This window comes from Tachypleus tridentatus, chromosome 13, assembly GCF_004210375.1.
Source record: "Tachypleus tridentatus isolate NWPU-2018 chromosome 13, ASM421037v1, whole genome shotgun sequence".
Classification (NCBI taxonomy): domain Eukaryota; kingdom Metazoa; phylum Arthropoda; class Merostomata; order Xiphosura; family Limulidae; genus Tachypleus; species Tachypleus tridentatus.
In genome coordinates this window covers 254829438-254855408 of record NC_134837.1, presented here as the reverse complement: position 1 = coordinate 254855408, position 25971 = coordinate 254829438, and the positions used below count along the sequence as shown (strand labels likewise).

Below are 25971 nucleotides of genomic sequence, written 5' to 3'. Positions count from 1 at the left end.
AAAACCACATCGGGCTATCTGCTGAATTTATTTATGTATTATATGTTTTGTAAATTTAACATTCTAAAACAACAACAACAAAACTCCTACCTTCGTCCTGTTCACAGGAATAGAAAAGTCAAAATCAGGAGCAACAAATAGGTAGCCACATTTGGACACATTTCTCGAGGCCTAAGAAGAAAATGATAAAAATATTAGAATACAGAACAGAAGGATTTGTTTTTTGGCAAAACAGGGTTGAATCCCAGTACAAAAAAAAAATAAGAAATTCTAAAATTCGGTAAGTAATAACGTTCGGTATTATTTTAGCCTTTGAAATGACACTGATTATTTCTTAACACCAGTGACCGTCAGGCTGGAATGTCCAGGTGTTTAGAGTGCTCGATTCGCAATTTGTGGGTCGGAAGTTCGAATCCCCGTCTCGCAATATATACTCGTACTTTCATTAGTTGTTAGGAAAAGAGTTGTCGGTTATTATTTGTTCCTAGTGCAGATAGCCCTCGTACGTTTTTACGCAAAATTCGAAACAACCCTTGTCATTAGTACAGATCAGATAACGTAACAAATATACGGTTTCCCTTTTCTTTCATCAGGTGTGGTCAATTTACTATTGAAAGATTTTTTTAGTTTTATTTATTTCGAATTTTGCGTCAGGGGTCGTCTCTCCTAGCCGTCCCTAATTAGTAATGACAGACAAGAGGGAAGCCAATTAGTTAGTGAACACCACGAACTTTTGGGCTACTCTTTCACCAACGAATAATGGGATTTATCGTAACATTACAAAACCCCCACGGCTGAAAAGACGATGTCGTTCGATGTGACGGGGATTCGAACTCGCAGATTGCGAGTCGAGAGTCCTAACCACTTAACCATGCCCAACCATTTCAGTTTGATGTGTACATGAATGGCTGCTGTTCAAATTGTGTTGCCTTTTAAATAATCACCGAAAGTCTTGAATAATTGTCGTAAAAAATGAATAAATTTTACTTTGTGTTAATATATACAGAAGCGCAATTTATTTCAGTCCAAAAGTAGGTACTCTGTTTCTTGCTGTATACGTACATACACTGCAGCTGTTCCTAATATAACGCATTAAAGTGAATAAATATCCATACGCAAAACCAGTGATTTTTTTTTTCAAAGTTAAATCTATTAGGATAACCTTTCTTCTTCACATCATAATAAACCAAACTTTCTGTTTTGTTTACAGTTTTTTTTTAAAGAATGAAAAACAATGTGTGTAATTAATCAACATTGTTTGAAGTTAACCACAAAGCCACCCATGTCTGTGCTCTGCCCACCACAGGTCTCTAAACTCGGTTTCTAGTGTCGTAAGTCCGTAGACATTCCGCTGAAGGGCTTAATTAAATACAGCAACAACGAATCTAATTATTTCACTCTTATAACTAAAGGATTCTCACAGTAAATTTATTTCGAAAAGAATGCGATGTGTATTTAAGTAAGAAATCAGAAGTTTAAAAAAGTATTTTATTTTGTAGTAAACTAATCGGCTCTTCTAATACAAAGCTGTTCTATTTGTGAAATTAATAAAATAAGCAAACCATCAAGTGATTCGATTAAGCCTATTTGAAGATCACTACACAATCGACATGGATTTTACCAATTTAAATTGCGTCGTTGTTACAAACTAATTAGTTTGCCTCTTAAGCTGGATTAAAATAAGTAACTGCCCTTTTATGTTGGCCCGGCATGGCCAGGTGGGTGAAGGCGTGCGACTCGTAATCCGAGGATTGCAGGTTCGCATCCCCGTCGCACCAAACATGCTCGCCCTTTCAGCCGTGGAAGCGTTATAATGTCACGGTCAATCCCACTATTCGTTGGTAAAAGAGTAGTCGAAGAGTTGGCGGTGGGTAGTGATGACCAGCTGCCTTCCCATTGTCGACGAATTAATACGAGACGTTTTACACTGCAAAATTAGGGACGGCTAGCGCAGATAGCCCTTGAGTAGCTTTGCGCGAAATTCTAAAACAAACGAACCTTTTATGTTTATTATCTTTAACAATAAAATGAAAAACGTTATCGTTTCTTTATTATTCTTCAATTTATTATTTCATTTGTAATTTTAATTTATTTATTTTGAAAGATAAATGTACATTAGATTTTATGTCTGGCCGCCCAGTGGCTCTGAGGCAAATTTACAGGCTTACCACGCTAAAAATAAAGTTTCGATTCTCAGTGTAAAAATAACCTATTATGTAGCTTTGTGCTTAACAAAAACTAAACAAAAAACAAGTTTCTGTTGTTTTACTATATTTAATCGACGAGCGAATGTCAAGTACAGTGGAACCCCTCTAAGAGGCCACCCCTTGAAAGCGGTCATTCAATCAGTTCCTTTTTTGTTTACATAATCACTAATTATGTACAGTGGAACCCCTTTAATCAGGCCAGTTTCCCTCAGTCCCGAGGGTGGCTGCTGCTTTATAGGGGTTCCACTGTAACTAGATATCTTCGAAGAGATTGTTGGATAGTGGTGTATCGAATGTGTCGTGAATATGACGCAAGATTTCCCTTTGTTTTTATGGGGGGAGGTCCCATAACTCGGGGATTTATAATATAGGTTTTGACACCTGCGGAGCACAGATGTCCAGTCCATTGTGTAGCTTTGCGGTTAACAACACACAGGCACAAAAATCGTTCTTATAATCAAAGAACGGTTTATTTAAAACTTGTTCACAAGATACGAAGACGTTGATTCGTTCAGTATTCAGACAAAAACTGTTTATATATCTTCCCACATTTCCATGATAGCTGAAGAAAAAAAGAAGCGAACAAGACAGGTAAGTGTCTTTCATGTATATTCATCTCTGTGTTTACAACCACGGCGATTCCTCACAGTCCAGTATGACGGAACTAATGGTTACCCATTACAACACATGGTAATTGTGTTTTTCGCTTCTTTTTTTTTACCTCAAGACCACATGGGAAGAATGAAAATAAACGTCCAATAGGTCAAGAAGGCCACCACCGTCTGGTGAGACCTGACCGTTAGCAGGCCTTCCCGTCGACTCTCATTAGATAAGAAATTAGGAAATGCATCCCTACTAGAAACCGTTGCTAGAGAAACGGGAAATTCTTATCTCGGGGAAAAAGAAAAAAACACGTGAGAATGTCGTCTTATTTAGCATCAGTTCCAGGCGGGAAACACGTTCAGCTTCAGCATAAACAAAACGTTGTCTCATTACCAACGGATGGCAAAGGCACCCAAAAACCCCTCCGAACATGCTGTCTCAAAACAAACACAAGAACTACGACGAATCACGTTGAAGCTAATTTATTGCAGCAAATAAAGATATTTGTTTATACGCTGTCAGACACAGTGATTAGAAGCATGCCTCCTGACGGATGTGTAAACAATCTATAACTGATTAGTAACGTTAAAATAACTTCACTTCGATTCGGTATGCAAGACATGCAGGTCTCTTACTAACGAACTAATAATAATTATCGCATATTTTTACTTGTATTCCAACGGAACGTTCCACGCGCAGGGAAAACGAAAGAGTTCTTCACTTATTCGCCAAACCGTGTTGTCAATTCTGCTTTAAAGTATTCAAGTAAAAACTGGAATTAAAAGGCTAAAGGCAATTCTTACACGAACCTGTCCTTCAATTTACCCAAGTGAAGGGGGAAAAATTTTGTACACCTCAATTTTCTGTTATCAGCTGAAGAAGGCAATAACGTATTACGTAAAAATTTCAAAGAGCGAAAACTTTAGAAAACTAATTTTTCTGACGCTATATGAGCATGCCCATACGTCGACACAGTACAGTACGACGTGTGTACATAAAGCACCTTACACTCGTGTACGAATTAACTCTACAACTTATTAAGAGCAACATGTTGCATGCAATACCGGCTGCCTGTCGCATCGGCCCGGCACAGCCAAGTGTGTTAAGTCGTTCGACTCGTAATCTGAGGGTCGCGGGTTCGAATCCCCGTCGCACCAAACATGCTCGCCCTTTGAGCCGTGGGGGCGTTATAATGTTACGGTCAATCCCACTATTCGTTGGTAAAAGAGTAGCCCAAGAGTTGGCGGTGGGTGGTGATGACTAGCTGCCTTCCCTCTAGTCTTACACTGCTGAATTAGGGACGGCTAGCACAGATAGCTCTCGAGTAGCTTTGTGCGAAATTCAAAACAAACAAACAATCCTGTCGCATTATGGTTTATGTTTTACTACTTCGAATGTATATGTGATGCTTTGATTACAACATGTAAGTGCTGTTTTATTATTATTCTTGTTAAGCGCAAAGCTACACAACGGACTATATGTGTTCTACCCACCGAATGTATCGAAACCCAATTTTTAGCGTACAAAGCATTCAGGCTTGATGCTGAGACACCAGAAGACGAATACGATCTTATTGGCTGATGGCAGGGTGTGGCCTAGTTATTAGTGTGATGGACTATGAATCCAAGTCTTTATGGTTACTGCAAATTCGCGTTTTGCACTTTGAAGCCATGAGTGAATTCTACGAGTGACGGTGAAATCCTCTATTCGATTAGAATGGTCCAAGTGTTGGCAGTGAGTGTTGTTAACTCGCGACCTTCCCTGCAACCTAATATTTTAAAAGCAGTGACGTTTAGCGCAGATAGTTGTTCTGTATGTAACTTCGCGCAAATAAAAAAAAAATCCTCATAAAGCTATACATTTAACCTAGTGCATTTACATAAAGCAATATTTCAAAAATTACGTTCGAGTCAGTCAAGTCAATACACTGTAAACTAGTAGGTCATTCAGTAGAGCACACATCTACGTCATGCAGCGTTGATCATATTTGGCTCTAAAAAAATATATGAAAATATATCCGTTTGTTTCTTTGTTTTTTTTTAATTTCGCGCAAAACCACACGAGGTCTATCTGCGCTAGCCGTCCCTAATTTAACAGTGTAACATTAGAAGGAAGCCAGCAAATTACCACCACCCCGCGTCAACTCTTGGGCTACTCTTTTACCAACGAATAGTGGGATTGACCGTTACATTATAACGCCCCCACAGCTGAAAGAGCGAGACTCAACTCTAGTCCTACACTACTAAAGTAGGGACGGCTAACGCAGATAACCCTCGTGTAGCTTTGCGCGAAATTCAAAACAAACAAATTTATTTTCAAGCCTTTCAGTTACACGAAAGTGACACACGTAAATGAATCCTTGCACTGTTTAGTAAGTAGAGAACAAAAAAAAAAAAAACTGATGTTAAAATGGACAACGTGTCCAGTGAATTGGCAAAATTAATTGATTAACTTATGTGTATCTTGTAGTGCTCAAAGTAATCTGACAACAAGGAGCAATCTAATAAACAAACTTGTTATCATCCTGAGTTACTGTATCACGTTAACCATTTAAAAAAAAACAATCGGTAAACATTTTCGAGGTTATATTTCATATATTAAAACACATAAAAAAACAATATTTTGCAACAGAGGGTGATTTTAGCAAGGAAAATGAAGTCAAAGAAAAATCACTTGGCATTTTTTAATAGTACACATTTGGCTAATATGAATTCCTCCCTGCCCTGCATCCAAAGTCAATTCCCAGAAGTTCTGGATTTATTACGTTAGTATTTTCCTAGAGGGATAATATGTTTGACCTAAAATTCACATGCAGAGATCATTGACATAAGCGTCAATGTCCTTTTGGTTTTCCAGCAGCCACAGGAGTCAGGCCTTCAAACGTTGCTTCCTGTGTACGAGAATCAGGAATTTTTGCATCAGCTGAACCACAGTACTGATAAAGATGCTTCTCATACTTAAGACAAGTGGTTTGCTACTCTAGAAGGTGTATTGAAAAATACGACTTACTGGTATACTTCGTCTTGAAACTTGTGGTCCTCTATGCCGCTTAATATTATTTATTGTCTTCAAAGGATTTTACTGACATCAATTTCTGCTTCGTAAAATATTGCCGTGAGCCAAAACACACACAAAAAACAACCAAATATAAATATCTTGCGAGTAATATATATAATATTACCCTGACAATAATACAGCCTCATCAGAAGAGAGACAGTAGAAATAATGTGAACTGAAAAAACATACATACACACACACACGCACACACCTTCGACTTGCTGACAAACCTTTTTTTAGCTTCAGCTAGTAAATATTGTATGTTAAGTAACATCTTCCTTTGAACCCGTAAAGAAATACTACTTCAGCAGGTTAGGCTTCATACACGTTTCTTTTAAAGAATTCTAGCTATAAGTTAACCGTATTGCTTAATCTTAAGCAGTCAATTGGTTTACTGATTCACCAGTTCTTGAGAATCATGTAATAAAGTTAATTAAAATGAAATAAATTAGTTTGTTTTTTGAATTTCGCACAAAGCTACTCGAGGGCTATCTGTGCTAGCCGTCCCTAATTTAGCAGTATAAGGCTAGAGGGAAGGCAGCTAGTCATCACCATCCACCGCCAACTCTTGGGCTACTCTTTTACCAACGAATAGTGGGATTGACCGTAACATTATAACGCCCCCACGGCTGGGAGGGCGAGCATGTTTGGCGCGACTTGGGCGCGAACCCGCGACCCTCAGATTACGAAGCGCACGCCTTAACGCGCTAGGCCATGCCAGGCCCGAAATAAATTAAAAATAAATAAAACAGTGTTAATATATATAATGTTGTGCTATTTATAATTACCTAAAAATCGGATTTATAAGTGACTTAAATAAAATGTATAATAATGACAGTTCACTAGCTTTATATGGATCACACCCTTACAGCTGTGGTTCATGAAAATGAAGATAGATATATCGTTCAGACGATTATTAAATCGTGATGAGCTCTGGTATTTGGCATAAAGCTTCGTACGCACGGGATATGGTAGATGTATTGTAGCTTACATATTAAAGCATATTTTCTTTTGTATTTACTAAGGTTCTTTGAATTGTCCAAATTGTGAAGAAATTCTAGGTAAAATAACCTGAGAAAAATAACACTCCTCGCCATGTTTAGTTCCATACAAACACATTTTACTTGTGATTAAATATATGTCACTAGTTTTAACACTTATATATTATTATGTGAAACAGAACTGCATATTGTTGAATATCTTAAGTATTACTTTCTGTACGTATGCCCACTACGTTTTCATCTTCTCAAAAAATAATTGCTCATAACAATTAAACTCCGCTAATGAATTGGAAATTATTCACAAGGACTATTCGTTTATTGTTTTTACATTTACCAATTCAATTACCTCAGGTATGTAACAGTACCTTACTCTAACACAGTTATGCTGTTGTACGTTTGTGGCTCGTATGCCTTCTTATTTTGTAACTTGTTTACTGTGCCCAGCTGGAGAGTTTATTTCGTAGGTTTATTACTGTAAATATTTGAAATTGTTTGTATTGTGTTGCGAACTTGGACTGTAAACATGGGCAAGTAGTGTTGTTGTTTAACGTACAGGGTGGTCCAAAAGTAATGTGTCTCACATGCGAGTACTTCATAGTGCTACAGATCAATTACTTTGTAGACCACCACGTAGTGCATAATAGACGTAAACAACATTTAGGCCATCAGTAATAACCCATGTTAAATCATTACTGGACAAATTTAATGTGACATTTAGATTACATAACCAGTCGACCGTCCAAAGTAGCTACTGGACAGTAAACCTGAGAATAATACGAGAGAAACCTCACTACTGGACGTTATTTCCCAAGTTGGATATTTTATAATAAATTGTTAGGAATTACATTACATTGTTATTAACATTTCAAAATGTGACGTCGTATAAATAACAAAATGCAGATTTACCGTATGTTACTCATGAAGGGCAAGCGTAGATAATCCTCGTTTAGTTTTGGGCGAAATTCCGAATAAGTAAATTGTTGACAAAAATCAAATGAAAAATTTGTGTTCTAAATTCAAAATGGAATAAATAAACCCGTGATGATAATAAAAACTGTAAAACTTATCAAAGAATGAAAATGGTAGATTGACAGCAAGCTGATCACCTAATAAATATTTGGGCGTGGCCTTGTCGTTGTCCCCTGACTGTGAGTTAAGTATTCACTTTTCGCGGGGCCTGGCATGGCCAAGCACGTAAGGCGTGCGACTCGTAATCCGAGGGTCGCGGGTTCGCGCCCGCGTCGCGCCAAACATGCTCGCCCTCCCAGCCGTGAAGGCGTTATAATGTTACAGTCAATCCCACTATTCGTTGTAAAAAGAGTAGCCCAAGAGTTGGCAGTGGGTGGTGATGACTAGCTGCCTTCGCTCTAGTCTTACACTGCTAAATTAGGGACGGCTAGCACAGATAGCTCTCGAGTAGCTTTGTGCGAAATTCCAAAACAAACAAACAAACACTTTTCGCGTTCTCTTCCTGCAAAATCACGCTCCCGCATTCCGCACTTTGGGTGGGCTATAGGAGTAAATATTCAGTTAAAAACGAATAGCCCATCAGTTTGTAGAGGGTGCTGTCGACTGCCTACCTCAATTCTGGTCTATCAGTTCAAAATTAGAGCTGGGCATGCGTAAGTGGTCCTTTGTGTGACTTTCGCGGCAATTTAAAATAAATATATGATTACATCTTATAAACAACCAACTTATACTGAAGAGGTTCCAGAATGTCCTGTATTATTGACACAATTGGCCAGGACTGGCTGAATTAAAGTTCACGTGCCGTTAAATAAAGACAAGTTTGTTTGTTATTTACATTTAACAAAGATATTTTATTTGCATTAGTCACCGTTTGCGAGGTCTGTAACCTAAGCAAGACCAATCACTTCCCTACACTTCAGATCACTGCGTGATGAAGTAACAGCTTCACAACCTAATGTTCTTGTTGTGTTGAAATGTTTAAAAGGCAGACAGGAAACTTAACACGTTGTCTGAAATATTGGACTCTTCAGCTAACATTCCGTTTTACTTCCCTTATATCTCATACGTGTACTTGACGGCTTTTAGTTGCAATAGTCTAGAACATCACGCAAAACATACAATTAACATTTTATCCTGGTTATTAAAAATAATCGGTTCGTTCTGCCAATTGTCATTGTGGTGGCGAAGTTAGGAACCAGGCAACACTTATTGCGAGTTTTTCCAGTCTCCATTGAAGCGGGTCAAAGGCTGAAAAGACAAGACTGCACTTTGAGCATGCATTGTAGATCACGTTTCAGATAACGACCGGTGTGTAATCGGATCTCACAATACAGGGGTCACTAGCCTCTGGGGCGTCTTCGGTGATCCGTCTAATTTGCTTTGTTGTGATGAGCTGACTTGTGGTTTCCTACACTTGTAAAGCTTGTATTGTTCATAGTTCAACACGAATAGAAACAACGCGAACAAATAGATCACTAGCATAGTGACTAACAGGTGAGATTCACTTCCAATCCCGTGATAAAGATTTGGACAATATATTCTCAAAGTATTTGGTAATTATCTTACCACATTGTGTTAAATAACTACAACTGAACGGTAAGATAAAACGCTGCTAGTTATCACGTCTTGAAACAAACAAACATCAACACATATCTAGCTTGAAATTGAAGGTTAAGAATAGGAAACCCAAAACGTAACTTGCTTGCTTCATTTTGAGATTTAAATGACAAAATGAATCATCGTGCACGACATTAAGAAAACAAATCATTTATCCTTGTCAGTGATCTTTAAAGAATAAAATCTGATCTTTATAGGTTTATTCGAAGCAAACTAGATCCTGTTAACCCTTGGCAGGATTAGGTACTTATGCATTGGTTCTAAACCACAGTTGGTTATGTTGACTCGAGTTCAGACAAGTTCGATACTTGAGTAGTGATAATGTGTCCAACATATAAGACTCGCAAAGCTTCATTAGTGTATGTAACCTTTACCGTGTCAGTGCTTGGTAACCTTGTTTCTTCACGCAGGTTGACCTACTCACTATGTGTACCAACAGGTTTGATGCGACTGTGTTAAAATGACCCACTGACTGATATACACTATAAGCTCTTTCCTTTAGTTAGTTGTGGCCTGGTATGGCCAAGTGGTTAAGGCATTCGACTCATAATCTGAGGGTCGCAGGTTCGAATCCCCGTCACACCTAACATGCTCGCCTTTTCAGTCGTGGAGGCGTTGTAATGTGATGGTCAATCCAATTATTCATTGATAAAATAATAGTTAGTCCATGAGCTGGCAGTGGGTGGTGATGACTAGCTGCCTTCACTCTAATCCTACACTGTTAAATTAGGGACGGCTAGGGGAGATAGCCCTCATGTAGCTTTGTGCAAAATTCAAACAAAACTTTTAGCTGTGATATAATTTAGCTTTGTATAGATATCTAAGTATAGGCCGCTTAAAATCTGCACATATTTAAACTTATTTTTTTACTTTCTTAAACTGTGTTATATGCAGACTGGTGTTTACTTGATAACGCACGATTTATGACCCTTTATAGAATATAACTAATATACATTACACAAAAATGTATTATACAGTGTTTAAATGTTGCAACATAACGTACTTATATTAGTACATACAACTGGAGTTCAAACCTTTAAATGATGCAACATAACATACACTAGTGTATACAACTGGATTTTGATCTACTAATTTACACGATTCAACACACTTTACCTGCACTATTGACACGATTCAACGCACTTTACCTGCACTATTGACACGATTCAACGCACTTTACCTGCACTATTGACACGACACAACGCACTTTACCTGCACTATTGACACGACACACACACTTTACCTGCACTATTGACACGACACAACACACTTTACCTGCACTATTGACACGACATTGAACGCGACTCTTTACCTGCACTATTGACACACGACAACGCACTTTACACTGCACTATTATTGACGACCAACGCGCACTTTACCTGCACTATTGGACACGACACTACTGACACTTTTACCTACACCTGCACGATTGACACGACGACTAACGCACTGCGACCTGCACTACTTATTGACATGATTCAACGCACTTTACCTGCACTATTGACACGACACAACGCACTTTACCTGCACTATTGACACGACACAACGCACTTTACCTGCACTATTGACACGACACAACGCACTTTACCTGCACTATTGACACGACACAACGCACTTTACCTGCACTATTGACACGACACAAACACTCAATTACCTGCACACTTATTGACACGATACAATGCACTGCTTACTGCACTATTGCTGATTCAATACACTTTACCACTATTGACTGATTCAATACACATTACGCTGCCGATTCAATGCACTGCACTTTACCTGCACTACTGACACGATTCAATACACTTTACCTGCACTACTGACACGATACAATACACTTTACCTGCACTACTGACATGATTCAATACACTTTACCTGCACTACTGACATGATTCAATACACTTTACCTGCACTACTGACACGATTCAATACACTTTACTTGCACTACTGATATGATTCAATACACTTTACCTACACTATTGATATGATTCAATACACTTTACCTACACTATTGATATGATTCAATACACTTTACTTACACTATTGATATGATTCAATACACTTTACCTACACTATTGATATGATTCAATACACTTTACCTACACTATTGATATGATTCAATACACTTTACCTACACTATTGATATGATTCAATACACTTTACCTACACTATTGATATGATTCAATACACTTTACCTGCACTATTGATATGATTCAATACTTTACCTGCCTATTGCATTATATGATTCAATACACTATTATTGATATGATTCAATACACTTTACCTACACTATTGATATGATTCAATACACTTTACTTACACTATTGATATGATTCAATACATTTTACCTGCACTATTGATATGATTCAATACACTTTACTTACACTATTGATATGATTCAATACACTTTACCTACACTATTGATATGATTCAATACACTTTACCTACACTATTGATATGATTCAATACACTTTACCTGCACTATTGATATGATTCAATACACTTTACTTACACTATTGATATGATTCAATTCACTTTACCTACACTATTGATATGATTCAATACACATTACCTACACTACTGACATGATTCAATACACTTTACCTACACTATTGACATGATTCAATACACTTTACCTACACTATTGATATGATTCAATACACTTTACCTACACTACTGACATGATTCAATACACTTTACCTACACTATTGACATGATTCAATACACTTTACCTACACGATTGACATGATTCAATACACTTTACCTACACGATTGATATGATTCAATACACTTTACCTACACGATTGACATGATTCAATACACTTTACCTACACGATTGACATGATTCAATACACTTTACCTACACGATTGACATGATTCAATACACTTTATCTGCACTACTGACATGATTCAATACACTTTACTTACACTAGTGACATGATTCAATACACTTTACTTACACTATTGACATGATTCAATACACTTTACCTGCACTATTGATATGATTCAATACACTTTACCTACATTATTGATATGATTCAATACACTTTACCTACACTATTGATATGATTTAATACACTTTACCTACACTATTGATATGATTCAATACACTTTACCTACACTATTGATATGATTCAATACACTTTACCTACATTATTGATATGATTCAATACATTTTACCTACATTATTGATATGATTCAATACACTTTACCTACACGATTGACATGATTCAATACACTTTACCTACACGATTGACATGATTCAATACACTTTATCTGCACTACTGACATGATTCAATACACTTTACCTACACGATTGACATGATTCAATACACTTTACCTACACGATTGACATGATTCAATACACTTTACCTACACGATTGACATGATTCAATACACTTTACCTACACGATTGACATGATTCAATACACTTTATCTGCACTACTGACATGATTCAATACACTTTACCTACACGATTGACATGATTCAATACACTTTACCTACACGATTGACATGATTCAATACACTTTACCTACGATTGACATGATTCAATACACTTTATCTGCACTACTGACATGATTCAATACACTTTACCTACACGATTGACATGATTCAATACACTTTACCTACACGATTGACATGATTCAATACACTTTATCTGCACTACTGACATGATTCAATACACTTTACCTACACGATTGACATGATTCAATACACTTTACCTACACGATTGACATGATTCAATACACTTTACCTACACGATTGACATGATTCAATACACTTTATCTGCACTACTGACATGATTCAATACACTTTACCTACACGATTGACATGATTCAATACACTTTACCTACACGATTGACATGATTCAATACACTTTACCTACACGATTGACATGATTCAATACACTTTATCTGCACTACTGACATGATTCAATACACTTTACCTACACGATTGACATGATTCAATACACTTTACCTACACGATTGACATGATTCAATACACTTTACCTACACGATTGACATGATTCAATACACTTTATCTGCACTACTGACATGATTCAATACACTTTACCTACACGATTGACATGATTCAATACACTTTACCTACACGATTGACATGATTCAATACACTTTACCTACACTATTGACATGATTCAATACACTTTACCTACACTACTGACATGATTCAATACATATGTACTGAATATGTACATGTTATCGTTAGCAAGGAACCAGTGTATAATGTTCTGATCCAGTCCATATATTTTTCTGATCCAGTCCATCTCTACGTTTGGTGTAGAAGATTGCACGTTGACCACTAAATCTCTGACTATTTATACTTTTTAAGAACTGCAGAAAAAAATTCAAACGCACATGAGGACAGAGGTTATTTTTATTTTCATTTATTAACGTCTGAACATCAGGTACTAATAAAAGCCCCAAAAATACTGAGGTGCCACTTTTATATAACTGTTAAAACAGTTTATTCTTTATACAACTTATATATAACTAATAAAGAGTTAAAGCGATGTAAAGTCGAACCAAATATACATTCATAAAACTTTAAGAAATTAACAACAGACTAAATTTTACAAGCTTTCAAATTCTATATACAAGATTTTTTTTCTATCTAGAATTCTGTGTTTAGTTAATTAGAGATGAAAGAATAAAGGTGCCCTCACTTGTTATCACGTAAATAACCCTATACGTTTAAGAAGCTCTGACGTCAATAAGTGTTTATATATATATATAAATTGGCAGGAGCCCCTCGTGTTTGCCTTTTCTGGGTATAGCAGTCAAAACTCTCACTTAGAAGCCTAATCAAATTATACTGTGAAAGACCTTATTGACTGTTATCGGTACACGAGTACATACATACAGAGATATATGTATATGTAGGTAGATATAAATGTGATAACAGCTTTATATGTTTAGGTTCTTAACAGCTTTATAAGTTTAGGTTCTTGTAAAATATATTTTTCCCAGTGGTTTGAAAGGGTCCAAAATAAGTAAAAATAGCTTTTTGTAGAGTACAAAAATACTGAGTAACAAACTGGTAGAAGTACAGACGTGTGCAAAAAATGTTAAGACAAGAGAATAGTTTTTTCATTCTTTCCATTATATGGGGCTAATTCTTCAATGTCATTACACAATGTAATGCTTCACTGATCCCTTTTACAAGTGAGCCAGAGTGAGAATACTTATCATTCTTTAGAATTCCCATATACTTGTATCAAGGGTACGTCATGAGGATTCTATTTGAATTAACATAATGATTAAATATAGGGTCTGAAATAACTATCATGGTATCCCATGCAATGTCTTAACTGTATATAAAGAAGCTAGCAAGGGGCTGGTGCTGGTATTGACTAGAGTACATCAATTTAACAGGTCTCCACAAATAAACCTTTATAAAAACAATGTTTAACAATATATATCAAGTTTTGTTGTAATGACAAGGCCCAAAGAACGTAGAAACTTTTTAGTAAAGCAGATAGTTTACATAAAACCTTTACATGATGTTAGTTGGACTCTCCAACAAATTTCTGCAGACCTGAAATGCTTCCCAAACACTGTCAAGTACACCCTAGATCGTGGACCAAGACAGGTGAATTTGAAAATATTAAAGGAAGAGGCAGAACACCTGAACTCAATGATACTGATATTAAGTATCTTCAGGATAGAAGGAAGACTGTCACTGATCTTAAGCATGATATAAACAACTATTTACCAAATGACAGAAAAGTGTCCACATCTACAGTATGAAGAAGACTTAATGAGAATGAAATATTCAATCATAACTTATTGTCAAAGATTGAAATATGAAGTACAAAAACTGGGCTATTGATGATTGGAAAAAAGTGTTATGAACGGATGAGTCCAAGTTTGAATTATTTGCTTCAAAACGTTAGTTGCACATCTGGTGGAAGAAATGTGAAACATACTTACCTCATAAAAGCGTAGGGAAGATAGTGTGATGGTTTTGGGCTGTTTTCCCACCGAAGCGAGAGGATATATTTGCGAAATAGATGAAATAATAACAGACCAGCAGAAGTACCATCAAATACTGATCCATTATGGTATACCTAGTGGTCTGTGTATTATTAGTAAATAATTCTACTACCAAAAAGATAATGACCCTAAACACTCACACAAAGTACGCATAAGTTAGTTAGCTAAAAAGGAAGCTACTTGAGTCACTCAAATGACGTATGAAACTCAAAAGTCTATATTGGCGATCACTCAGATAACACACGCCCTGCAAATTTAAACTTTATAAAAGTTATTTAGGTTTTAATAATAGATTTTCCATAATTAAGCTATGCAGATTTCGAAAATAATATTCATTTTTTGTTTCAATCAAGTTAGGATTATTTCAGAAATAGAGAAAAAAAAATCTCTTACTTAGATCAAATTCAGTACACATTTACAACAAATATAACAGAATACGTTTAAGTCATTTAAAATACACAAACGTTTGTTGCCATAGTGACGAATAAAAATATCGAAAAGAAAAAACAATGTCAAAGTGCACGCACAAAGAAATAGTATCCAGAAATAACACGCCATGCAACTTGTTAACCGTATACATACTAGCGGTGTGTTTCTCGTGGGTTCTAGAACGACCGATAAGGTTCTCACGTCGATATATAGAAATATGTAATTAGTGAGTTTTAATATTTTAAGCATAAGAAATATGACTCGATTCCAACAAAAATGATTCAGTCATGTAAAAAACACATATGACGTGTTGTGAAAAATCTGTACTTGACGGAGAAAAATGGATATCATTTTTGGATTCAGAGTTCAGGAATTACTTTAGAACACGTAAACGTTTGAAGACAATAAAACCATCGCAGGCCTGTGTTATTAGAAACAAGAGACGAAGGCAAAGACAGTATTTCAGTTTGTAACTTGAAAGAACTAATCACAGAAATAAAGGTTATCTTTCATTAACCTTCGTAGAGGAAAATCACAAAACAAGATAGAGAATTCGATGTGAGTGACAAACATTATACACTCTACCTCGACCTGCTTACTTCTTATCATATAGCTGACGAAACTATCTGTGGAATGTGAACCAAAATGAGTTATATTGAAAATAACAGTTAAATATAAAATCAGACGTTTCAGAGAAATGTGATGGCGGAAGAGGTGACTGATAGGTGTCCTCCACCAAATGACTGTTACACTGATGAACAGAAGTCCAATCGTAAAACTAAGTTACTGGAAAAGGATCTTCTGTGTAATCGATATATCAGAGGCACGTGCTCCATGCATGTAAACGATATTGAGGTCAGATTCATCAGTGTAATTAAAGGGAAAAGCTGACCCTAACACGAAAGAAACATAAAAGTGACCTCCACGTGATCGAATGCCTGAAATTATTTTTGTCTTGCGAGATGAATATTAGGTCTTCTCATTGTGAGATCTATATATAACGTTGAAAACTTTATTACAATGATACCAGAAAACACACGGAGTGGATTCTGAGCCATACAATTCTTCAAATTTAAAAAGTTGGCTCGGCTGTATAGAAATATCAGCTGTTGTTTCGAGAGTCGAAGCAAATCTGACATAAAAACCAACTTATTTAGCCTTGTATTTTTCTTTTTCTAACAACATTGTGGACTTTTATCAGCCCACTTTTAAGTAGAAATAAAGATGGTAAAATTACAGTACGAAATTTAAAAACACCAATGATCTTTTTATCCATGTACTTTCTGCTTCAATACCAGGTCATCTGAAGAAGTTCAAGAAAGCTTAATGTATCAATGTTTCAGGCGAAGCGGAGGAACAATAAACAGAGTATTTTGTAAGCTGTTTATCTAATAATGTGATGTCAGGTTATGAACCCGAAACAATATTATTGACGTATTTTTCTCTCCCCACTAGGCTTCAACAGATATATTAACAATAGAATATAGGATTTAAAAAAGTGAACATTGTTTGGTGGGTTAATTATTTAGTAATCTAATGCTACGTTATGAACCCGAAGCAATATTGTTGACCTATTGTTTTCTCCCCATGAGGTTTCAGTAGCTATATTGACACAGTTGACAAGAAGCTGCAGACATCGAAGATCTACTGACAGAAATGTCAAATCAAAATTACCTACATGCATAATTCTCTAACTTACCCTGAACTGGAGCAAAATATTTTCGATTTGCAAAAAAAAAAAAAAAAAATTAAAATTACCGTTCCTCTAGTAACACCATTGTCTACTGAAACGTTCGTATTGACACGTTTCACGTCAAACTCGGAGTTTCAGAGGTAGCATTTGATTGGCCAAGATTTGACCTTGATATAAAGATATCATGTCAGGGTAAACGTGACCTCAACTAATCCTATACACTCTCTGTTGGCAGACTTTCGATATTCCACACCAATTTCACGACAAGAAAACGACTTTTGATTCACGCAGTACATATACACAGAAGTAGATGATACGAGTCTCACCAGTGCTTATTTGTGGTACTGTGAACGTGTATTTGTAGGAAATGTTCTTATTTACCAACCATAATGTACATTCTCTAGTGTGGCTTACTTGAAATTTCGTGTGAAGCTACACTCGGACCATCTGCGCTAGCTGTCCCTTATTTAATAGTGAAAGACTTAAAGTGAAGACAGCTAGTCATTACCATCCACCTCCATCTCTTGGGCTACTGTTTTATAAACGAACAGTGGGACTGACCTTCACATTATAAAGCCCCCCACGGCTGATAGGGCGAGCACGTTTTATGAGACGCGGATTCGAACCAGCGATCCTAAGATTGCGAATCGAGCGCCCTAACCATCTGGCCGTGCAGGGCCCATTTTTCGCACAAAGCTGGGGAATTAACTCTATTAATGGATTTATTTTGAACCTCTATATCATCGACTAATGCTACTGAAATAATTAATTGAAATTACGATTTAATCGATTAATTTCATGAAAACGATCCCTTAACTGAAATTAGTTTCTGATTATTGTTGTTTTAGATTATCCAAGTAATCGAATACTAATTTTTACAATTTTTCCATTAAATTTTATTTAAATTAATTCAAGTTCATTCAGCTTAATCGGCCATTATGACGATAATAATTAACTAACTCAAATTAGGGTTTCCGATTATTACCGATTTTTATTGTTCTAACTACCCAATTAATCGAAATATTGCGAACATGATTTATCACTATTATTCTTATTTTGATAATCTGAGACGGTTCAGCTTTGAGAAGGCTACGCCTGGTTATTAGAAGAGTTTCCTCGTGATTCGAAATCTCAGGTTCGATTCCTGTTGCCACAAAGGGGTAAACCTACTAAGGTTATCTGTCACCATTCTTAAACTGTCGATTAGAGGAAAGGCAGTAGCCACCACCAACTCTCTGTCTACTTAAATATTAAATAACATAAATTTGCGGTTTCTTTACATTGTGTTACGTATGTAACAACTCTTTTCATTTGTTATGACCATTACAATAAAAGTGTCAATACATATCCTGTTAACAATACGTATTTGACACAATGGTCAAGACAGAAACTTAGAAGTCCTGGTATGAAATAAAATAACGATATTAGTCCTACGCTACAATTAGAACATTCTGAATGGTGCCACATGTTTAGGCACTAAGAGGTGCCGGTAACGCATTCCGGCCCATCTTGACCACTAATTACACCAATACTCAAGCTTTCTTAAGACACAATAATATACATTAATACACAAAACATATGAATACAAACTGACCATTATGAACCAGACGTAAAGAAAAAAAACATACACGATTATCTATCCATACAAAGTAATAAAACTCTCTATATCATAGTGATAGGAAGCTTTGATAAGGCTAAGTAAACTTCAACAACACTAAAAACCTGTCATCGTTTTCGCGGATTAGGTTACAACATCCGTATTCATATTGCGCACGAATACCACGTCATTTTCTCTGAAATTGGATTACACGAAACAACCAGTTCGTAACCACAACCATCTTAAAGAGCGTGCTTTAACACTGAAACTTAACCCTACCACAAACCAGTATCATCTACAGGGAATGATGACTAGTTTGATTTATTGGGTTTTCTTCATTTTTGTTTTATGACTAGACATAGGAATGAAACTTGTGGAAAAAAGTCTATTTCATCGCAGAATATTCGAGTACAATGTTCAGCAAGATACCTGTTATTAACAGTTACGAGTTTTGTCGTTAAACGTTTTGAGGGTTACAGAATATTTTCAGCCATTTTTTAAGAGATAAAAGTAAAACTACGTATATAAAGTTTCATATTGCAAAATGCCCAGGAAGTACATTAGAATCGTGAATTTGTTTCACAATTTTCGAGAAAAGCTACGATAAAGCTATATACACACAGTTGTCCCTAATTTTTGAATATATAGACAAGAAGGTTTGGTTTGAATTTCGCGCAAAGCTACACGAGGATTACCTGCGCTAGCCGTCTCTAATTTAGCAGTGTAAGACTAAAGGAAAGGCAGCTAGTCGTCATCACCTAGCGCTAACTCTTGGGCTACACTTTTACCAACGAATAGTGGGATTGACCGTCACTTTAAAACGCCCACACGGCTGAAAGGGTGAGCATGTTTGGTGTGACGGGGATTCGAACCTGCGACCCTCAAACAAGAAGGAAGGGAGCCAGTAGACAACACAACTACCAGCTCATAGTTCCTTATTTTGACTTAATAGTAGAATTTGACCGTCACTTTTAGAGTGTATCCACGACCCCAGAGTGAAGCCTTTTTTGTTACACGCCAGTGAGACATGAAACACGAACGCTCGAACTCATAATCAGGACACATTAATTTCTTGGCCATACGCGGCTCACCTGTGTAACTTCATGTGTAAGACACTGGCCAAAACACTTTTAGCTAAATTATCACTTGACACCATTACATGCGCTAAATGAGTTGAATCTGTGATATCCTGCCAAATGTTAATGTTAATTTAAATATAAGTGTCAAGAAATCCGACGACGGATCCTGTAGTGGACTGCATGTTATAAGAAAAAAATTAATTACAAAAAAGAGAAAGTAATACTTATAAATGCAAACATATAAACAAATTGGTTTGGATTTCGCGCAAAGCTACACGAGGACTTACTGCGCTAGCCGTCTCTAATATTGCAGTTTAAGACTAGAGGGAAGGCAGCTAGCCATCTCAACCCACAGCCAACTCTTGGGCTACTCTTTAACCAAAGAACAGTGGGATTGAACGTCACGTCATAATACCTTCAAGGCTGAAAGGGCGACCATGTTTGGTATGGCGGGGATCCGAACACGCTACTCTCAGATCACTAGTCGAGCGCCTTAACCACCTGGCCATTCCGGGCCGTACGAATGTTGTCCTTTATAGTTTTCATAAAATTGCCCAACAGAAAATCACCCTGTTTCTGCTATGTATAGCGTTTCTCACGTGATTATTAATTACTAACGACTCGCTGAATGATACATAGTTACTGTTTTTCATAAATTATCATCAAGATGTTTCTACATATTTTATTATTAATACAGAAACTCTAAGATCAAACACGTTTTAAAGCTTGGCTTTTTCTTCTATAGTTCTATAGGGGACTACCTTATCTGAGCGTACCACAGGGATCGAACCCCGATATTTAGTGTTATAAACTCTAGAGCTTACTATTGATCCCCATCTGTGGGCTCAGCAGATAGCCCAATGTGGTTTTGCTATAAAAAAAAACACATACTATTGATCCAGCGGAGGCTCGTCCGCCTCAGAAGGACATAGCAATATGAATGTCGAAACATGGGAGACAAAATGAGACGAGTGCGTTTTTTAACACTAATCTGAATCGATGCTTCAAAAGTCAATGGTTTTCCTCAACACCGAAACAAACCGTGTGTCTCACTAGTAAAAGTTTAACCCTATTGCAATGGTTTTCTTTAACACAGAAACAAACTTTGTGTCTCACTAGTAAAAGTTGAACAAAATCGCATTATGTAAATATGTTACAAATTTTTTACTTTGTACTTTGCAGTTTTTTTTACTTAAGTGTGTCTATATTTCACAAAAGTATCGTAGTTTTATTGAAATGTAGTTTGGTAAGTTATAAACCGGTCCAGAAATAACATTGTTCGATTGAGAAATCAGCAGAAATAAATTCATGGTTTACTTAGATTGTTACTTGGAAGCAAGAACATTCAACTACACAACTGAAATACTTGTACATGTATTAAGTAACAAAGATAAATTAATTACCTGCACGTTACGACGTGCATTAAAAGGTTAAGTGTTTACTTGGTCTTTCCTCGGAAGATATACGAGGAGATTTGGGCGTTGAAAACATTTTCACTCATCAACCGACAACTCATTTACATAAACGCGGTAATTACTGTGAATTTGACCTTATACTCATTATACAAAGTATACTTCTACTCAGGGGAGTAGATCTTGGGGGGATGGGGGTATAACCCCCTTCATTTCAGGTGGGGGGTATTTGCATACAATCATCCCCCCCTACAGTTTGGTCTGTTGAATTGTTTTATTGCTTCACAGGCCACCAAATTGTGCGTTTGTTCTTGTGTTTCTCGTGTTCTAACCAATCGAATTGGATAATTAGGCCTAGATGTAGGCTTTTTCAGTAGCCGAAATGTACATCTTTAATATAGGCGTGCTTCTAAGCTTTTAGATCTAAGCGATAGTTCGTCAGTATCAGTCAGTAGGCCTAAGTATACATGCAAGTATCGTGGCCACAAGATTACTCTGTGACTGCATGTTTACAGCTTTCAGGTTCACGTAATCAGAGATTACCAATTTGCAAATTGAACAGTCCACATAAGTGGTTGCAAAAATCATCCCTCCCATCGGATTTAAAAAATCTACGCCCCAGCTTCTAACATTGTTTTATTCAGTATTTATTACTTCAATATACTGTTAAGTGTGCTATAAGTAAGTGTTTTAATTATGATTGATTGTTTGTTTGTTTTTGAATTTCGCACAAAGCTACTCGAGGGCTATCTGTGCTAGCCGTCCCTAATTTTGCAGTGTAAGACTAGAGGGAAGGCAGCTAGTCATCACCATCCACCGCCAGCTCTTGGGCTACTCTTTTACCAACGAATAGTGGGATTGACCGTCACATTATACGCCCCCACGGCTGGGAGGGCGAGCATGTTTAGCGCGACGCGGGCACGAACCCGCGACCCTCAGATTACGAGTCGCACGCCTTACGCGCTTGGCCATGCCAGGCCTGCAAAGTCAAGACCAAAACGAAAATTCCAGACTTATCTATATATATATATATATATATATATTTCTTGAGGACCTGTAAAATCGCATCTTTGTACCAACTCCCAAGTAAAGTTATCAAAATACGGCCGAGTAATTGACCCAAATGATGCTTGTGTTTTAATGAACTCCAAACTACCTTAAAAAGACCCAAAATGAGCAAACCAAATTTTTATGTCAATGGGTTGGACGTATGAAAACAATTACTTGTGTCAATTTACAACTTTATTACTGTAAATATGACCGCGTAGAACCCTAAAAAAAAAAAAATGTGTGTTGTTTGACCTTTGACACCAAAATCTTCTTTAAAATGCCTAAATAAAATGAAAAAAAAAATGTTTGGGCGTAATATACCAAAGTATAACTACTAACATTCAAGTCAGTCCGTCGAGAAATTAAAAAATGTCGGTCGACTGAAAGTGGATGGAAGAAGTCACAATATACAAACAGTATCTAAGAAGACATAATTACTTCAAATTAATTTTATCTTGACCGAATATTTGTCCTAAAGAACAAGATTTCACTGCTAGACGCATACTGACAAACCAACGTTATATTTTGCAAAGTTTGAGCACTATACATGGTGTTTCAAAAATTGTCCATAAAGATATTTAATATGCCATCTGTCGTTTTCAATTGGTGTACGATGCAAGCGTAGGAATCGGAACGTTTGCAAAAGACATCCACGATGTTTGTTTTATTTTACGAAAATACCATGAAACTGACGTATTGTGTACAGTCCTGGAATGTCATTCTCTGGATATAACAACATCAGTCTTATTATGCATTGTAATCATACACTGTATGTATTATAGTTATATTTATCATATTCTGGTCTGCAAAGATTAATACCTTTATCAATGTGATGTCTCTGTTTTCGCTTTTTACAAGTGGGGACCGCATCACCCCCGTATCAGAACTGGGTTGTCATTTTATCAAGTATATACTGCATATTAGAGAAGAAAAATAAGTCACCATCAGTTGTGGCGAAAGTTACAGTTGTACGACCTTGGACATTTTCATGTGACAAGGTAAAACGTTTGCAACGCCCATCACTTCCAGATCCACCTACTTAAGTATAGTTAGCCCCATTCTAAACCTTTCTCAGTAAATACCAGTTTTCTCCTACAAATATTCGGTCGTCGTATAATAGTGTCTCAGTTCTCCTTGGCCCCCTTTATCATACAGCTTGGGGGTTTTCATCCAACTTTTATTGGCTGAATTGGGGGGTCACCTTCACTTTAACCTCTGAACAGAACTGTCAATGTTTCTTTTTGCCGTAAGTTTTAAATTTAAAACTGGCGTTGTTCTGCTGAAGAAAAATATTATATACATATAAACAAACACATACCTTTCCACACTCAAATTTGGTGCTAACCCCACTAGATGGAGTTTTTTGTTACGTGTTTTGTGGCTTGAATTATTATTATCTTTAATCTAGTGTGTGTCAACAATAAACCACACTCAAGATAACAATAACACAGAAACAATGCGTCAATAAATAGAAACATCTACAAGCAACAGGTGCTATCAGAAAAAGAGAGAAACAAACAAAATCAGTGTGTACTTTTCATTATCTATACTTGCAAAACTCAACTACCATATTTGTTTAGCCTTATAAAGTTATCCCTAAAGTCCTGTAAATATTAATTTAAGAATATCAGCATACGCACTCGGACGTTTTGACGTAAATGAGATATAGCAATCCAATAACAGTTGATTTATTTACCTACTATACTTTGCAGCGTGGGTGTGTATATATACATGTAAAGACACCTGGTAGTGAGTCGTGCGGCCAAAGCCAACCTGCAAGACACACTGTGTGTTATTAACAGGAGTAATAGTTCAATGTTATCTCACCTTCTGTAACTTGGACTGCGATAACCCAAACTATGGCATGATTTCAGTGGATGTGCTCTTGTTCATTCGTTCGTTTTTTGAATTCTGCGCAGACCTACATGAGAGCTATCTGCGCTAGCCATCCCTAATTCAGCAGTGTAAGACTAGAGGGAAGGCAGCTAGTCATCACCACCTACTGCCAACTCTCAGTCTACACTTTTACCAACGAATAGTGGGATTGATTGTAATATTATAACGCTCCCATGGCTGAAAGGACGAACATGTTTGGTGTGACGGGGATTCGAACCCGTGACCCTCAGTATACGAGTCGAGCACCTTAACCATCTGGCCAGGATGTGCGCTTCAGAATTTTTATTTCCCATACTAAATTTCAAGGCAATCCATTAAGAAATAAACGAGATATAAAATATCCAAGTTGTATTGGATTTCTTACTTATTTTTTTATTCCGCAGTGAAAGAAGAAAAGCTTTACTTAGAAATATAAACTTAACTTTTATGGACTTTTCTTCCAATTAAGTGCAGCGATAGATCTTTAAAACCTCTAATTAGGTGTCAGATTTGATCTAAACTGAAGCCAATTGCTTGTTTATAGTTCTGCACAAAGCTACAAAATGGGTTATCTGTGCTTTGATCACTACAGATATCGAAACTTGTTTTCTAGAGTTGTAAAGTCCGCAGACATACCGCTAGGCTACTGGATTCAACAAAAACCGCTCAAACTTGGCCAAACATCCAGTACAAGGGATAAGCAACCCCCTTTTATAAATTATCGAAGTGTATTTGATTTTACCAGCTTTGAGTTCTACTTCCAAAGCAATAAATCTCGTTAAACAGATAAAAATTCTAAGCACGTGGTAGCTGAAGAAAAACAAAAATCGAAAAAATAAATGTAAGCTGGTCATCAGATGTGTTATTTTTTCCCACTGATTTTAATTTTCTGATCCTTATTTTAAATCACATCTAGGTCTTCGCTGTATTAAAAAAAATGATCCAAAGCGCTTCTCTAAGTGAAAAAAAAATATTTGTCTGCGGATGTAAATGTCCAAACCCTTCGTGTTTTTATGCACTTCCAACAAGTTCATTCATTTCCTTTTTCTTACCCCACCCCACATTTTGCTTCCGACGCGAAAAGCTTAATAACTGATTTTAATGTGTATCTGTCTGTACAAGTGGAAAAGAAGATATCTATATATATGATCTTCGAGACTGAAGTTCGCGCGTGTCCAAACCTTTGGCTTGTTGCTTTTCATCAGAAAACGCAAGACATGTGTTTGTGTGTGTGTTTGTGTTTTGAATTTCGCACAAAGCTATTCATGGGCTATCTGTCCCTAATTTAGCAGTGTAAGACTAGATGGAAGGCAGCTCGTCATCATTACCCACCGCCAACTCTTGGGCTACTCTTTTTACCAACGAATAGTG

General features: G+C 36.6%; 1 protein-coding gene across 2 annotated transcripts in view; it reads right to left on the bottom strand.

Annotated features, from left to right (window-relative positions):
* Positions 1-25971, bottom strand: part of LOC143240484 (uncharacterized) — a 103768-nt gene that overhangs the window by 46748 nt on the left and 31049 nt on the right. For both annotated transcript variants that reach the window (XM_076482982.1, XM_076482981.1), the window contains exon 2: positions 91-171. In XM_076482982.1, coding sequence (XP_076339097.1) covers positions 91-171 — 81 coding nt within the window. The remainder of the gene's footprint in view (positions 1-90; positions 172-25971) is intronic.